Consider the following 17612-nt stretch of genomic DNA (forward strand, 5'->3'; position numbering starts at 1 on the left):
AGTCCAACTTATAATGAGAAATGAAGGTATGGGGAGAAGCCCAAGTAGCTGCAGAACAAATCGAATCAATAGGCAGCCTATCTTGGAAAGCTATAGATGTGGCTAAAGCTCTAGTTGAATGAGCCCTGGGTTTGGACGGCAACTGTTGATGTCTGATCTCATACACAAGGGTAATCAACGAAGTAAGCCATCTAGAGAGAGATACTTTAGAAACTGGAAGGCCCATTCTACCTTCTGCATAAGAAACAAACAATTGATCAGACTTCCTGAATTGTTTGGTCCTGTCTAAATAGTACCTAAGTTGGCGATGAACATCTAAGCAATGTAATTTTTGTTCTGACCTGTTCGAATAATTAGGGAAGAACACAGGAAGGTCAATGGTTTGATTCAAATTTGCCAGTGAAGCTACCTTAGGCAAAAAAGATGGGTTAGTACGTAAGGACACCCTATCCTTATGAAACACAAGGTAAGGGGGTCGACTACACAGAGCATGGAGTTCAGAGACTCTTCTAGCTGAAGTGATAGCTACTAAAAAGAGTGTTTTCCAAGATAACAACTTCATTGAACATGAAGCCGCAGGTTCAAAGGGGGGAAGAATTAGGGATGCTAGAGCCAAGTTGAGATCCCATTGAGGAGGAGGATCCCTGATAGGTGGTTTGAGAAGAAAAATTCCCTTTAAAAAGGCTTTGCAGAGTTTGTGAGACATAATGGAGGACTCTGAGACTCCAACATGAAAGTTCGAAATTGCTGCCAATTGAACTTTGATGGTAGACGGGGACGAACCTGAGTGGAAAAGTTCGGCTAGAAAGTCTAAAACTGATTGAATGGAAGCAGTGAAAGGATCTATATTCTTTGACTGCGCCCAACAGGAAAAACGTTTCCACTTACTATGATAAATCTTCCGAGTGGAAGATTTATGAGAGGCTATCAAAACATCTCTAACTGAGCGAGATATTAGAGGAAGCCTGGCTAGAGTTGGAATTGGAGGAACCACGCTGTGAGGTTCAGAGAAGGAAGGGAGTGGTGCAACTGACCCGACTGATGGGTCAAGAGGTCTGGAACTGGGTCCAGATGCCAAGGTTGCTCCAACAGATAACGGTGGAGAAATGGGAACCAAATCTGTCGAGGCCAGTAAGGGGCAATGAGGATCATGGAAGCTTTCTGAGCGATAGCTTTCTGTATTAGCTGAGATATCAGTGGGAAGGGAGGAAAAGCATACAGACGCCCCCGGGGCCAATCGTGTACTAGAGCGTCTCTGGGGAAAGAGGGCGAAAAAATCGTCGCACTTGCTGTTTCGGGGAGTAGCGAAAAGGTCGCAGCAAGGTCGGCCCCACTTTCGAAAAACTTTCTCCAACACAGTTCTTCAGAGACCACTCGTGAGGCATGAGAATAGCTCTGCTCAATTTGTCTGCAATCACATTGGACTTCCCGGGAATGTGTGTTGCTAACAGAGACTGCTGAGAAGAAATCGCCCATTGCCATAGTCTGAGTGCCTCTCGACATAGGGGGCAAGATCTGGTTCCGCCTTGTTTGTTGATGTTCCACACTACAGACATATTGTCTGTCTGAATTGCTATAGTTCCCTTGGGAAGAGAGTCTTGTAAGGCTTGCAACGCTAGAAGCACTGCTCTCATCTCTAGGACATTTATGTGCAAGTGGCACTCGAAAGGTTGCCACATGCCTTGGACCGTCCTGCCCTGGTAATGCCCCCCTCACCCGATCAGGGAGGCGTCCGTTGTCACTGTAGCAACCGGAGGTGAAGGGACGAAAGGTCTCCCTAGGTGGAGCTGGGGAGATGTGATCCACCAAGAGAGATGATTCTTGCAGGATTGAGTTATCCGAATAGGATGGGACATTAGAAGTCGTTGGAAAGACCATTGTGTGAAGAGCATCCATTGTAAAATTCTCATATGGAAGCGGGCTAATGGTAGAAGAGGGATGGCCGCCGCCATAATCCCTAAGACCTTCAGGATCAGTCTGGCTTTGACTTTGTTGCTCTGCAAGACAAAAGACACCTGTCTGTGTATGTCTGCTATTCTCTGCTCTGTGAGTCTGGCTGACATGTTGATTGTGTCTAGATTTGCGCCTATGAAGGTAATAACACGACAAGGCGACAAGACAGACTTTTCGTAATTTATTGAAATGCCTAGTGTTTGACATGTGTGAAAGGTGTAGTCTCTGGCAAAAAGCAACAGATGCTTGGTGGGGGCTGTAAGGAGCCAGTCGTCTAAATATGGAAACACCTGGAATCCTAGTCTTCTCAGATGAGAGGCGACCACTGCCATGCATTTGGTAAACACTCGGGGGGCTGTAGTGAGACCAAAGGGCAGGGCTCTGAATTGGAAATGACTGGTTCCCAGCCTGAAGCGGAGGAATCTCCTGGAGCGTCGACTCATTTTGATGTGATAGTACGCATCCTGGAGATCTATTGAGCACATCCAGTTGTCCCGCCCAAAAAGGGTAGAATGGACTGCAGTGTGACCATCCGGAACTCTGTTTTCTTGACAAACTTGTTCAAGTTGCTGAGATCCAAAAAGGGTCTCCAGTCCCCTGTTTTCTTTGGAACCAAAAAGAATTTGGAGTAGATTCCGGATCCTTGTTGGTCTGCTAGAACTGGTTGAATGGCTCTTTTTGCAAGCAGCTTTGAAATTTCTAGTGCTGCTTGCTCCCTTTGACTGGGTGGAACGTCTGGAAGGGATTTTTTGGATTGCTTCGGAATGAAAAGAAATGGGATTCTGTAGCCTTCGGAAATGATAGACTGTACCCACTTGTCTTGAGTTAGGGATAGCCAGGCTTCTGGGTACAGAGATAATCTTCCCCCGACTGCCTCCGAAGGTGGACAGTCGGGCAATACCTCAGGGATGCTGGAAGGGCTTGTTGGAAAAAGTTTCTCGGCTGCCCTGATTCTGCGGGCCCCCTCTGCCTCTAGGATGGCGTCTACCATTAATGTTCCCCCCCTCTGCCTCTAGAGGGGAATCGACTTTGTGCGTCAGGCAAATCTCCCTGAGATTGTTTGCGCAACCACATCTTTCCCCCCTTCTGGCCTTTGGGGTAAGGCCTAGAAGGAGTTGAAAAATGGACTCTGATGGCAGAGAGAGTTTTGCCATCAGTCTCGCACCTAGTCAGGGTTTCCTTCACTTGAGGACCAAAGAGGGATGATCCATCAAAAGGGGAATTAGTGAAGGACGCCTTGAAAGGGTCCGCAAAGTTACATAGCCGCATCCAGGCGTGCCGGCGCAAGGCTACACCTGTACCTGCCGCTGTACTCGCTCCATCTGCCGCATATGAAAGGAGGCGCATGGAGGAGTTAGTTATAGAATTAAGGGTCGCCAGCTGAGAGTTAATTATATCCTGAAAACCTGCAGCTGTTGGGTCCTTTAACATTTCGCTCGCTTCCTTGAGCAAATTCCTCTGAAGACGAGTGAAATGACACAGGTAATTCAGCGAGCTCATAGTAAAGGTCGGTGATGAGAACATCCGCTTCCCGTACCTGTCCATCGACCTAGACTCCTTGTTAGGAGGATGAACAGGCACCGAAGGATCAGCTAACTCCTTCTTGGTGGCTGCAGCCACCACCATAGCATCAACAGAGACGCCTTTGGTTAAAAATTCTTTGTCCTTGGGGGCAGTGATAAATTTTGATGGTCTCCTGGGGGTGGGTTCCACTGAGTCAGGAGCCGCCCAGGCCTTCTTTGCCACCACTTGCATGAGGGGGTCAAAGGGAGGGGACACCCAGGAGGTGGAAGGGCGAGAGCCAAATGCCTCAAGATACACCAATTCATCCTCTGAAGGGTTGAGGGCTGGCCAGTTCCCCCTCTGTTTTAAGATTTCGAGGATGTCTGCAAAGGAGACATCTTCAGAGGGGGAGCGAGGGGAACCTTCAGAATCCTCTAAATCTGTGTCAGAGGTGACAGACTCAGGGGAGTCAATGTGCTTCCTCTTGCACTGCCTCTTCCTAGGGGGCTCTCCCACCGGGTCAGGAGAGGCCTCGGAAGAGGAGGAGATCCCCACTGGGGGTACTTGAGAAGCTGGCTCTCTACGGTTCGGGATGAGAGAGTGAGCAGAAATCACCGGAGGCACCATGGAGGGAGGGGCAGAAGGAGCCGACTGTGGAGTTGAACCTGGTTCTAACACGCTCCTCATGACCTCGAAGGCACCCCTGTCAGGCAGAGCCAGAGGTCTCTGCTCCAAAAAGCTGAAAACCTCCCCCGGCACCGACAGTGATGGCTCCGAGGCCGATGTCGGAGCCGAACTCACCAGCGCCGAAGCACCGAGAGGGAGAGCGGGGTCGGACAAGGGTCCGATGCCACTCGCCCCCTCGGAGCCGACGAGGGAAGCCCGGCGCCGAGATTCTTCCAAGGAAGACATCGGAGCAGACGACGGCACCAAAGACAACGGTATCGGTTCCGACGCCACCACAGTCTCGGGTCCGAGCCGCCCCGGCTCCAAACTCAGAAGAGTCAGAGGAGGAACAATTTGAGTAATGGGAATAGTCCTCAACTGTTGAGTCGGACTTTGAAGCATCTGGGCCAGTGCCTCGGACTGAAGAAGTCGACTCACTACCCTCTGAAGGTCATGATCCGATAGTCTTGACGACCTAGAGGAGTGAGATCTATGGCTCCGTTCAGACAGCAATGGTGATGCTGGAGCTGAATGAACGGAGCCGATAGATGGAGATCGGGACCTTTTTCTGGAGGTCGGTTCCGACAATTTGATCGGAGCCGACTCAGTGATGTCTTCCTCGGCTCCGGCCGGAGCCGAGGAAATAGTAGGGACATGAGTTTGAGAGTCATCGGCTCCGGCCGGAGCCGATGTTCGAACAGCCTTCGGACCCCCAGAAGACGTTTCAGATACCGGAGCCGAAGGTCTGGGAGGCTTCGAGGGTTTCCCCGAGGATTGAGTCGAGGGACCCTCAGGCTTCAATAAGCCCCTTAGAATGAGCTTATTTTTGCGCTCCGCAGGGCTCTAGGGCTGAAGCCATGGCAAACAGCACATGAGTCCTGCAGGTGCAAAGGTCCCAGGCAGTATACACAAGAAGTGTGAATGTCTGTCAGAGACATCTTCTGACAGCACGAGTCACACTTCTTAAAGCCTGAGACCTTCGATTCCTTAGACATGTCCAAAGAAAAAACAAGGTGTAACCACACAATCACACACAGACACATATTACACTTGTTAAAAATTTAAACTAAATTAGTAATTAACTTAGAAAAATTAAATCCCTACAAAACACAGTCACTCCAACTACTAGGAAGGGAGGGACTGGGCCTAAAGCCCAACGGAATAAGTTTAGTAAATTTAGGAAATAACAGGGGAAACTTGGACTATAGAAGGGAAGGAAACTACTTAACTTTTAAATTTATGAGGAAAAGCTAACTTAAAGGGGGTCTATCTAAGATACAACTAGTTATTTTAAACTAACCTGATGAGCCGGTTGAAAAGCACCTCGATCGCTGTAGCGGCAAACGAGATCTGAGGAGTTACCGCCTGGCATTGTGGGATATAGGGGAGCCTCGAGCCGGTGGAACTAGCTCTCGAGCTTTTAGAGTGGCCGAGTCGGAGCAGAGGATCGGCTCCGAACCCATCCAGCAAGAATGAAGGCGAGATAGACAACTTAACATCATCAGTTTAACTGAAATACGAGAGTGAACAGCACTGAACTGAAGCAATCTGTAATGCAGCTATTATATCAGATATAAGAGAAATAAACAGAAAAAACAAACAAACAAAAAAAAAACACATACACACACACAAACCACAACACTAACCAAGTTTAGGCAGGGGCACCCCACACCCATGCTACCTTTATATTCTCACTCCGAGATCACACTACAGTGGGGAAAAGGGAATATTCCCTTATCCCAGGTGTGCCGCAATCTAAGCAACAGCCCCCCCCCCCGCTGTTTGCTTAGCTGTCTTTTCACGAAAGTGCATTTTCGAAAAAATGCACTTTCATGAAAAGGAGTTTGCCTGATTATGTTTTGTTGAAATGGTTAATTATCCTAGCTTACTACATGTGGTAGGTGGAAAGAGAGGAGTCCGGAGTCCCACACAATGGTCCTTGCAAAGTCTGAGCTAGACCTAGAGAATGAATTGCGCTTATGGTGCTTGTTAAAAAGTATGTACAGAGGACCAGGGTTCTGCTTTTAGAATGCTTCTAGAATCTAAACCTTTCCAAAAAGACAAAGGTGAAGCCAAGGCCCTGGTACTTTGACCCTGCTTGGAATAGTTTTCTTGTAGTGAGTACAACAAAAGCTAACAGCATTAGCCAGTCATTTGGAAATAGTCTGCTTTGACACAGATTCTACCTTATTACCTTCACAAGAAATGAACAACTGATCCAACGATTTGAAAGATTTATTTCTGTCAAGATACAACCCAAGTAGTCTAAGGACATCCAAAGTAAAGGGCATCCTTTTTAACTTAGTTTTTAGGTTCAGGAAAGAAAATGAATCTTCTTAAGTATCGTGGGTATTGGTGGAAAAGCTTAGAGGAATGTTCCTGTCCAAGGAAAAGAAAAGGCATCCGTCTGCCAGGCCTTCTTACAGGGAGTACCGGAGCAGTATCTTGCCAGCTGATTGTTCAGAGAGGAGGCAAAAAGATTTACTTGAGGAGCTCCCACAGATGGATCAAATCTTGAACCCGTCCCCGATATAGTTTCCATTTACGAGGGTCAGCCCTTATCCTGCTCAGCTTGCCTGCCACAGTGTTTTTTTGATGGACTGTAGGATGCCTGTAGATTTAGGCTGTGTTGTGAAGCTATAACCCAAGATAACATGGCTAGCCTGCAACAGGGGTATAGCCTGGCTCCATCTTGCCTACTGACATACCACATGACTGTGGTATTTTCTGGAACAACTTGAAGTGGTCTTGGAGACAAAAGATGATTCAGAGAGTTGAGTGCCTTGATCAGGGCACATGTCTCTTTTATACATATGTGCTTGTGTCTGTTGTCGGTGCCCCACACCCCTTGCACTTTTATCCTTCTTGAAACTGCTCCCCGAGCATAGTCTGAGGTGTCTGTGGTGACTGACTAACTTGGAACACGGAGGGCGAAGGGGAGAACTGGACTTGAGGACATTTGCTGCCTCCACCAAGGGATTTCTCTTCTGCCAAATCGCAGTACTGGGATTTGAAAGGACAACAGCTGTTGATGCTGGAACCAAAGAGATTTCAGATTCCACTGTATCCTTCTCATGTGGAATGTTGCCAGGGCTATCATGAGGATCAAAGACACCATGAGACTCAAAATCCTAAAATATTCCCTCACAGTGACTGATATGTCAGTAGAAAACTGTAGAAACAGATATAATATAGAACTATTTTTTTTTCTGTATAGCCGACACCCCAGGAACACAATCCTGTGTGATGGAGTCAAAAGACTTGAATGTTCTCGTGAAATTCCAGCCTGTGTAAGAGATCCAAACAACTGAGAAATGAGACTAAAAAAGCCATCACCCTTGACAAAAAAAACTACTTCTGCCATCTGCAACATAAACACCAGAACAACCCCCAGAAGTTCTGGGCAGGTTTAAATAATCTTCTCCATCCAGGTAAATCCTCTACTCCTACCCCTGGGACATTAAGTGGTAAAAGCCCAGAAGAAGTAGCAAATACCTTCAATACTTTCTTTACCGAGACTATTCAGTCCTTAGCCAATCAACTACCTCCCCCCTCCTCTACATTAAAAAATCCTGTACCCAAGTCACTACCCTCCTTTAACCTCCAGCCTATCTCTACATCCTACATCAGATCCCTACTATAGAAACTAAAACCAACGGCCCTTTCTGCAGACCTACTCCCAGCTGAATATCTGCAAATAGCTGCAGATGCCACAGCCTATCCTATCTCGATCCTAATCAATAGAACCATAACTGAGGCCACAATCCCCTCAATATGGAAAATATCCTATGTCATTCCACTCCATAAAGGTAGCTCATCCACAGAACTATCGAACTATAGGCCAATAGCCATACTTGTCACCACTTGCCAAAATTATGGAAAGGTGTGTCCACAAACAACTTATGCACTATCTCACCCAGAATAAACTACTGACCAACTCTCAACATGGATTCAGACCTCATCACAGCACGACCACCGCCCTCCTCTCTTTTACCGATAAAATCAACCAAAACCGGGATAACAAAAAAATATCCTCAGCTCTCTTTCTGGACCTGTCGAAAGCCTTTGACATGGTGAACCACCAGCTACTTCTCCACACTCTGAAAACCCTGTACCTAGACAATACAGCCCTTAAATGGTTCCATGCCTACCTCTCGGGTAGACAACAAGCAGTTCTGTGGCAAAATAAGCTCTCTCACCTGCTACCAAATACCATAGGAGTTCCTCAAGGTTCCATATTAGGACCTCTTCTTTTCTCAGTCTTTATAAATGACCTCCATACAGTCATCTCCGAAGCCACCTGTATTCAGTATGCAGATGACTCAACTCTAATATGTTCCGATGACTCTCTACCAAACCTACAAGCTTCCACCCAGCTCTGTTTTACTACAGTCGAAAACTGGCTCTCAGATCATCATCTGATCTTAAACCCAAACAAAAGCAAACTACTTCTCTTCTACCCAACAAATACATCCCCTCTCACACATCTTACTATCCAATCCAACAATGGGACCATCATCTCATCCCCTCCCACACATCTTACTATCCAATCCAACAATGGGACCATCATCTCATCCCCTCCCACACATCTTACTATACAATCCAATAATGGTACCATCATCTCATCCCCTCCCACACATCTTACTATCCAATCCAACAATGGTACCATCATCTCCCCAGACTCCTACATCTACCCAACGAATACATCCCCTCCCACACATCTTACTATACAATCCAATAACGGTACCATCATCTCCCCAGACTCCTATATCTACACAACGAATACATCCCCTCCCACACATCTTACTATACAATCCAATAATGGTACCATCATCTCCCCAGACTCCTACATCTTCCTAACGAATACATCCCCTCCCACACATCTTACTATACAATCCAACAATGGGACCATCATCTCCCCTGACTCCTACACAAAGCTACTAGGAGATATCATTGACAACAAACTTAGATTCGATATGCATATCAACCAAACCATTAAATCCGTAAACAAGAAACTTGGGTCCTTATACAGGATAAAGAACTTCCTAACCCCTATGGCCAAAGTGGCCACTGCCCGCTCACACCTTCTCTCTACCCTTCTATATGCCTCTCCCGTGCTTTCTAACCTTAACAAATCTGACCTGAACAAACTCTCATGTTGTTATAATCATATTGCCAGATTTGTAACTGGCTTGCCCTATAGAACACACCACTGCTCTAACCTGAAAAAACTTGACTGGATAGAACTCCCAAATCTTCTCAAGATGAACCAACTCATAGAAGCTTTTAAAATTCTTAAACAACCTGATAACACCCCTGCACTGAAAAATATAATAATTCCTTACACCAATCTAAGCTGCCTTCGCTCATCAAACAGACTCCTTGTCCAAACACTCAAATCCAACAATATGGGCGGTGATGCTCTGTTCGCCAACACCACTGGAAAGCTATGGAACTCCCTCCCCAACAACCTCATGCTTATTACTTCCCTAGTTCAATTCAAAAAGAGTCTAAAACTCCATTTTAAGTCGCATTGGCTTTGTCCATGCTCAAACCCAGACTAGCTCCTCTTCGTTAAACCAAGGCCATACTACTTCTCAAGTAAATCTAAACCCAAAAGGACAACCTAGAGTGGGGATATGTAATCAAAAAGCATGTTCATTGTACATTAGCCAAGCTATAATCTGTAATCTGTCTTAATAAATTCACTGGCATCTTTTTAAAGACCTGTATATTGAACTAAGTTGTGTCTGTTAGAGCAAGGTAGCATGTGTAGTATGTAGTATGTAAATTGCTTTTTATTCTTTTCTACCTTAAACACTAATATGTAACTATCTGTCTTGTGACTATGTTGGAGCTTTTCTCCCCTGGCCTCCGCTGAAAATGGACATGTATCCAGTCGGACTATCCCGGTCAACAAATGTAAAATAAAATAAATAAATAATAATAATAAATAGATCTCTAACCCAAATGAGAGATTCTGGACTTTGGAAACGACTCTGCAAAGATAAGCAAAGTGTTTAAATATGGAAAAATGTGCACGCCCTGATATAACTGGAGCTAGAAACTTTGCTAGCACTCTTAGTACAGTGGGCAGTCCAAAGCAAAGGCAGAAAACTGATACTGTTATCTAGACACACAAAACCTTAGGAACACCTGAAGTCTGGATGAATAGGGAAGTGAAGACAAGCATCTTTTAAATCTAGTGTTACCAGGAAACCTGAATAAGGAAGAAGAGGTAACAGGTTGTGAAGTGATTATTCTGAACTTGGGCACTATGGCAGAGAGGTTTAGGAAAGAAAGATCTAGAAATTGTCTCCAAGTATTTTCCTTCTTTGACACTAAAATCATGCCTGAATAAACACCTTTTCCCACTTGGGAATGAGGAACTGATTCTATCATTCCCTGGAACAGCATGTGATTAAGAAAAAGTGGAAATAAAGAGAGTCTGGTCTGGTGGATGAGAGATCACCCCCTGGAAAGGATAAATTTCCTCCCACTGCCATCTATAACCATGATGAATGATCTTCAGAACTCATCTGTATGAAACTATCCACTGCCGAAGAGAAAAGTGGAGATTCAGACTTTCTGGGAGGGAAAGGGGCTGCCAAGGTTGGGGGGGGGGGGGGCAAGGGCCCTTAAATATTAATTCTGAATTGTTGGACTGTCCTTCGTTTTGGGGGGTCCCAGAATTCATTTTGGTACCCCTTGCCACTTTTTGTAAACATCTGAAATCTGTTTACCTGCATTTTGTTGAGGCTGTTGATTATTTTTATTTTTTGCCAAAACTGGATGAGGTGTTAGATAATCTATTAGAACATTTAGAAAAGGAGGGATGAAGAATCTTAGAGGTTCCTCTGTTATCAACTTATGTTTCATTACACCTTTTGATCATCACTGCAACAGAGGAGTCAAAAACTAAATCTGCATCCAAAGGATAATCACCATCTGGGAGGTTTTGAGAACTCAGCCAGACAAATCTTCTGAAAACAGAACCAATGGCCACAGCCCTAGAATAAGTATCAAATGAGTCATCCAATGCAGACAATGAGCTGTGACTTGTACAACTGAAAAAACTGAATTATTTAAAGCAAATTTTTCCTTGCATGATGAAACTACAGACAAAACATTCCTCATACTTTCACAATCAGAATAAACTTTAACATATTATAGCGTGATAATTCAAAATTCTGAAAATCAAAGTTGCAGAAGCATATACTTTTCCCCCATACTTATCAAATACTCCCATCCTTATCAGAAGAGTAGGACTGGAATTAAGTAAATGTTTAGCAGCAGTAAGATTAACTAAAGCTATAGCTGCTGGGACTGCTTTGAGAAAACTGTACAAAAACATAAAAGAATGAGGAACTTTATACAGTCTATTTGCCTTTTTAGGGGCAGCTGACTATCGGGACAGTAACACACACATCCTCCAAGGCTGACAGAACTGGAGAAACAGGTGAAGGTTCTGGTAATTAATTTTGTACCAACTTATAGTTTTGCCCGAAGGATTGGGAAACCTCAGTGTCTCCCACTAAAAACACTGGCACATTCTGGAAACAGTCTCAGAGAAAGAGAACTCCCAACAGGGAGAATCAGAAACAGAGCTCTCATCTGAGTCTAAATCAAGAATCTGAGGAGAAAACTCTGTATCTGTCCCTTCATCTTCATGTCCACATTCAGAATCTTGAATCTCTTCAGGAAAACTCGTCAGGAAAAGAAGTATCCCTCTTTCTTTTGTCAGAAACTAGTTTATAAGAAGGATCAATAGCGTGAATAAACCCTAAGCCAGACTCAGTAAATTACTCCTATCCAAAGAAATTTGCAGAAGAGTAGATACGCGTTTAGTTTTCTGTTTCTTTTTGACTGGAAAATATGGCCAATAGTGTTACTAATGGCAGCAGAACTGAGAAGAGTCTCCCTCTCTCTCCCTGGTGGTCTAGGAGCTGGAGAGAGTGAGACAGAGAGATGTGCTACAGAAAGAAGCAGGAAGAAATGAAATAAGAAGGCCAGCACCACTGATTAGAGAAAAAAGTAATAAGAATGACGTTGGAAAGTAAAATTGTTATGGAGCAAGAAATTCAACAGAAAGGACTACTGGATAGTGAGAGGAAATAAATACAAGAAGCTGCAGGCAGAGAGAAAGAAAGAAAGGGGATATAGATGATAAGAGGGGAATAGAGAATATTTAGAACAGGATGAGCTAATCAGGGAAAGATTCAAAGAATACTACAGGGAGATTTAAAAACAGGAAAGAACAGATGTCTAAGAATGGAACTGGGGAAAGAATGTAGATGGATATATACAGGAGGATGAACAAAGACACAACCTGAATGCAGAGGTGACAAAGGAAGACACAAAGAAAGCCATATACAACATGAAATGAAATAAAATAAAATTGGAGGGCCAGATGGATCCCCCCCTCCACATAGTTATTTAAATGGGGAGCACAAGAAATATGGATGATCCTAGAGGAGAAACACAGCAAGAATACGTAAAAATATGAGGAGGGCCATGAAAAACATGTTACCTAAACTGGCACAAGAAAGGGAGGAAATGGAAAATTATAGGCCTCTCTCTTTAATAATGCAGACATCAAGATTTTGGCATAGGTACTGGCAGGAAGACTGGATGAAGTATTACAAGAAATGCAAAATGGCTTTGAGAGGGGAAGAAAAGCAGAAAAACAAATGGTGAGACCTGCTGGAATTTACGCACATGGAGGCATAGAAGCAGGAAGGGAAAGGTGGGATTGTGCTTTTTGACATGCAGAAGGCCTGTAATATGGTGAAGTGTGAACTCCTTTCGAAGACACTGTAGCAAAGGTGGGAAGGAAAACTTGATATGATAGACAAGAGGCCACATATCAAGATCCACGCATTGAAACAGTCATAAACGAAGGAGTAACTGAATAGACAAGGACAGAGAGGAAAACCACTATGCCAGGCTTGTTCATACATCGGATTGAGGAGCTGGCACTGCAAGTCAGACACAATTTAGCAATGCATGAAGACAAGGAGGGGGAAGAAGATGGCTACATGTTAGTGTCAGAAGATATAGCTGCAGCAAAAGATAAATAATCAATACATTTAAAAAAAGTGTCAGGGTTCAAATGCAACAACAAAAATGAGAGTAGTAGCAAGATTAACGTTTGGTGTGAAGTCTCTTTCTTTTTAAGTTTGGTGCATGTGGTCTACATCTTGTGTGTGATATGACAAGTAGAAAACAACACCACCAAAGACTAGTAGCATAGTAACTCTACAGAACACGAATTAAAACACAGTGCAATGAGTGAACCATTGAAATGACTCAAATATTTACAAAAAAGATGCAGAAGACAAAAATATACGTTATTTTGACTTTGCTTCTTCTCATACAGTGATTATCCCCTCTACTACTATCCCTATTAAAGTGCCAACTCAGTCTGAAGATCTCTAAATTAAAGTCATTTGCTGCTTGCTTTTTTCTTGGGTGGTTCATGGTTAAATAGTTTGACTTTTTGATTATATGATCTATGCAAGTCAACTGGACTAAAAAATTACTCACAGAGATATGCTGTGGGAGATAATCCCTGTTTTATATCTCTGTGACCACATTGTTGCTTATGGTGTTCCTTTTTCCACCCTTATGCTTTGAATAATGCCCATTCATTTATAGGGTACTGTCTAATATGCTAATGCCTGAAAACTACCCGTTTTATACCCATGTGGAGAGGAGTTAATAATGCCGCTCAAATGAAATCTGTGGCAGCTGAGACCTAGGGTTTTGGGTACAATGAAAGCGCTTGGAGACAGGAAGTTGCACTGAAGGTGACATTCAGATGCCGTTGCTTAAAAACAACGGCAGGAGGACTGTAATTACAAAAAAATCAAAATTCTACAGAATGTTCACAAAAGTAGTTTACAGCTGCAAGTATTCTGTATTTTTCCTGTACCTTGCCTTGCAGAAGCCAGCAGAGGATATACCAGCTGATCCTTGAACACTCTAGATAATTTTTGAAGATCTTTATAAATTTCGGCAGCATTTTGTTGACCTTGGGGAAAAAGAAGGATAAAAAAACACTTAATTGAGATCCTACTTTTCCACTATTAAAGCAGTACATTTGTTAACAGCACTTGTTGTATCCTGTTAAAAATTCTAATGCTCTTTTTTCCTGACCTTTTCTGTCTCCACTGACAAGACCTGTAACCCCCTTTACATACTTTGTCGGTATCCCAAAACCACTTCTGAAGCCAGTCACAGTGGAACAACTGCACAGGAAAATCAGCTCAGGGTAACCAAGGATGTTGCTCCCACTAAAATCCCAGCAATTTGCATTTGAATAATAGTACAAACTATGGTGAAATCAGCTGGGGAATGATAGTGACCAGCCTGTGCTGGGCCTCCAATACTAGCAGCAGGTGGTGGTTAGGCTCTGTTTTCTAATGCCACCTAATACAGATCAGGGGCTCTGATTAAGCTGTGGACTAGACAGAGAAGTAAACAATACAGTCTACCAAGCAATCAGATGTTCAACAGCTGGGGGAAGTGTGGAGAAGCATGTGTGCAAGTCTATCACCAAAGGGAGGGAAACAGGCTACAACTACAGTCACCAGCGGTTGCTGATGGTAACACTCTGGACTGCAACTATTCCAAATTTTTACTTCTTTTCTCCAAACGTCCTCAGATCAACTTCCACATCATTTAATTTAGGTTAAGCCATCTCCATTAAACACTATTCTATACTCCATTTTATTAATGTCGCCTTCTCCTTCCAAGCACTCTCTCAATTTTGAATACTTATACTTAACAATACCTAACAGTATGGAAAAGACATGTTAGGGTGCACATAAATAAAAACTTACCCTGGTGTGTTGGACTACTGATGTACAATACCGGAGGCAACTGCAGACGTTTCCCAACTTTAACCTTATTTTCAACCTTTAACAATGCTGAAAATGAAAGAAACAGATATTATAACTCTATATCCTTACTGCTGTAATCACAGTCTCACATACTTATTTTTCTTTATGTGCTCTTGTAATTAACTTCATATCAATTATCGCATTCATGTTCACTTTTTAACAATTATACTGCAGCACTCCATTAGTTTAGGACTTGACAGATACCTCTGTTTATTTGCACCTTTAGCTGAAAATGCAGAACTTTTGACTCCAGTGCTTGGATTCTGGGCAACAGTTAAAACAGGTCATCAAAAGTAGTCTGGACAAGTCAATGTCTAGGTTATTAAGTACAATCTAAGGCAAAACCAGCAGAGCAGAATGTATTTTCCCATGCTAGGAATCAAATGTATCGTAAATGAAGAACATCTGAGTACTTAACAAATGCCTCTGTGCTGTGATTCACTACTCCAAGTAAGCAGGGAAAAGCGACACAATGCAGTAATAATGCTTCTTTCTGAATGTAGGGGATTGTCTTTTTACCTTTCTCCACACATTTCCCTCCACTCACTAAACCTTTTGCTAAATAAATATACACCTCTTTTATATTTCAAGTTCTTCCTCGAGAAAGCCTCCATCTGAAAAATCAATTTTAAGTTTCATTTTTATGGATGATACATATTTAGAAACAATTTATATTTTGTTTCTATACCACACTGAGCAGCATCTGACCTCAGATATTATGTACCAGCTCAATACAGGGTTTTACTACTTCAACCTTCAAACTTTTTGTGGCGATTACACCTGTTCTGCAACTGATCACTGGACTGCTTTTGTGAAAATTGCACTTTATTCATTTGTTTTTACTGTATTTGTGTTTCTTCCTACTTTATTTTGCGTCATCTTAAAAGTACTCAATTGTATTTATTACTGCTTGGAGTAACCAGCGGTGATGCAGCGGTAGCGTTGTTGCCTCACAGCAAGAGATTTTCCCATTCGATTCTCAGCTTAGGTTGGGAGTGCCTTCTGTGTGGAGTCTGCATGTCCTCCCCGTGGTTGAGTGGGCGTTCGAAAGACAAGTGTTGAATGGACGTGCCTTCGTTGAAGGTTGGGTGTCAGGCTGGCAACTCAACACCATAAAAAAACAACTGCCAATCATAGCGGACCGGAGTTCCACTGTGGTGACCCCTAACTGGGAAAAGCAGAAAGACAAAACTGCTTGGTGTAACTATCATTCTAAGCCTTTTTGTTTAAGCACTTGGGCTTCAGACCAGTTGTTTTACATTAAGAAGGTTTGTGGTCTGCACTGTTGTGGCAGGACAGGTAGCTTACATCCTTCTAAGTTGTGAACTGCTGATCGAAGGCTCAGTGTCTGTTATTCTAAAAGTGTATTAGTTCTGGTTTAAGCACTTGGGCTTCAGGCCATTTATTTTACATTAAAAAGGTTTGTGGTCTGCACTCTTGTGGGAGGAGAGGCTGGACTCTGCCCTTCTGAGCTGGGAATTTCTGGTTACAGGCTTATAGTGCCTGCATATTTGAACTGTTTCTTACTGAAAGTGGTGTGCCTTGTTTGCTGTCGCATAAACTAGATTCAGGCCTGCTGAATCTAGCTTTGTTTGTATAACTTGAGCACTAATACAAGCCTTCTTTTTTGGAGAAGGTTCCCCTGCATCCCAGTGGCAGGAGTGTGCGGTTAGAACTTGTCTGATTGAAGTCTACAGGAACAGGGCTCAGTTTTGAGATTTTTTTACTGGTTAATTGGGTAATTTGTTTAACAGCCTTTTCTGATTGCTTGTAGTTATCTAAAGCTGTTTTAAGTGTATTTTTACTGTTTGTAGTCGTTTAAAGCTATTTTAAGTATATTTTTTACTGTTTTTGCCTTATCTTTTCAAAATATTTCTTTTTTCCTTGTTTCCCACCTTTCTAAGCTAGTACAGTCCAGTTTTCAGGCTAGTGCTGAATTCGGGGCTGTGTTGAGTTGCCCATACCTTACTTGGATAGAAGGAGGTTTCTCTGTTCACCTGTGAGAGAGGGAGCTTTGAACAGCCATCTGTCCCTGGAGGAGTGGTTCCAGCCCAGAAGTTAGTAGTTTATAGGCCATTTTGAGCTAATTTCTCTCTCTTTCATTTCCCTGCTGTAAAAACCGCGTTTGCACGGTTTTGCATGTCTGAGCAGTGCCAGTTAGCTAGGGCTAAATTATTCCTGGCTCCACCAAGTCTCCTCTTCAGTTTTTCTCTTGAAAGTAGTCTAACTCTCAACCTAAGCACTTAAAAAGCAACCTACAGTCCAGCACTAGCTCAGACCTAATATCAAGCACTAATATACCCTGACACTTGATTGCCCAGCAGGGCAAGGCTCATTATTTACCCCTCACCAACCAAGCAACTAAGCAGTTCACCCTACTATTCAGGCATGACTAAAGGGCAATTTCAGGTATACTCTCCAGTTTGGCTGGTGAACCTGGGTATCCTGAGGCAATGTTACAACTGCCTCATGTACACAGACAACCCTCTCCCCCTACAACAAAACATTAACATATGCAAGAGATGCAATTATATAGCTAAATTGGAGGCTAAGCTCTCTCCACCCAAGACTGGAACAGGCAGTCAC

The 17612-nt window shown here is 43.4% G+C and overlaps 1 protein-coding gene across 5 annotated transcripts in view; it reads right to left on the reverse strand.

Moving 5' to 3' along the window:
- Positions 1-17612, reverse strand: part of FBXO7 (F-box protein 7) — a 457269-nt gene that overhangs the window by 97380 nt on the left and 342277 nt on the right. For all 5 annotated transcript variants that reach the window (XM_044087479.1, XM_044087481.1, XM_044087477.1 and 2 more), the window contains exons 6-7: positions 14967-15053; positions 14057-14155 (exon numbers count right to left, since the gene is read on the reverse strand). In XM_044087479.1, coding sequence (XP_043943414.1) covers positions 14057-14155; positions 14967-15053 — 186 coding nt within the window. The remainder of the gene's footprint in view (positions 1-14056; positions 14156-14966; positions 15054-17612) is intronic.

The sequence above is a fragment of the Protopterus annectens genome, chromosome 11.part0 (genome assembly GCF_019279795.1).
Source record: "Protopterus annectens isolate FY-2018-M chromosome 11.part0, PAN1.0, whole genome shotgun sequence".
Lineage (NCBI taxonomy): Eukaryota > Metazoa > Chordata > Ceratodontiformes > Protopteridae > Protopterus > Protopterus annectens.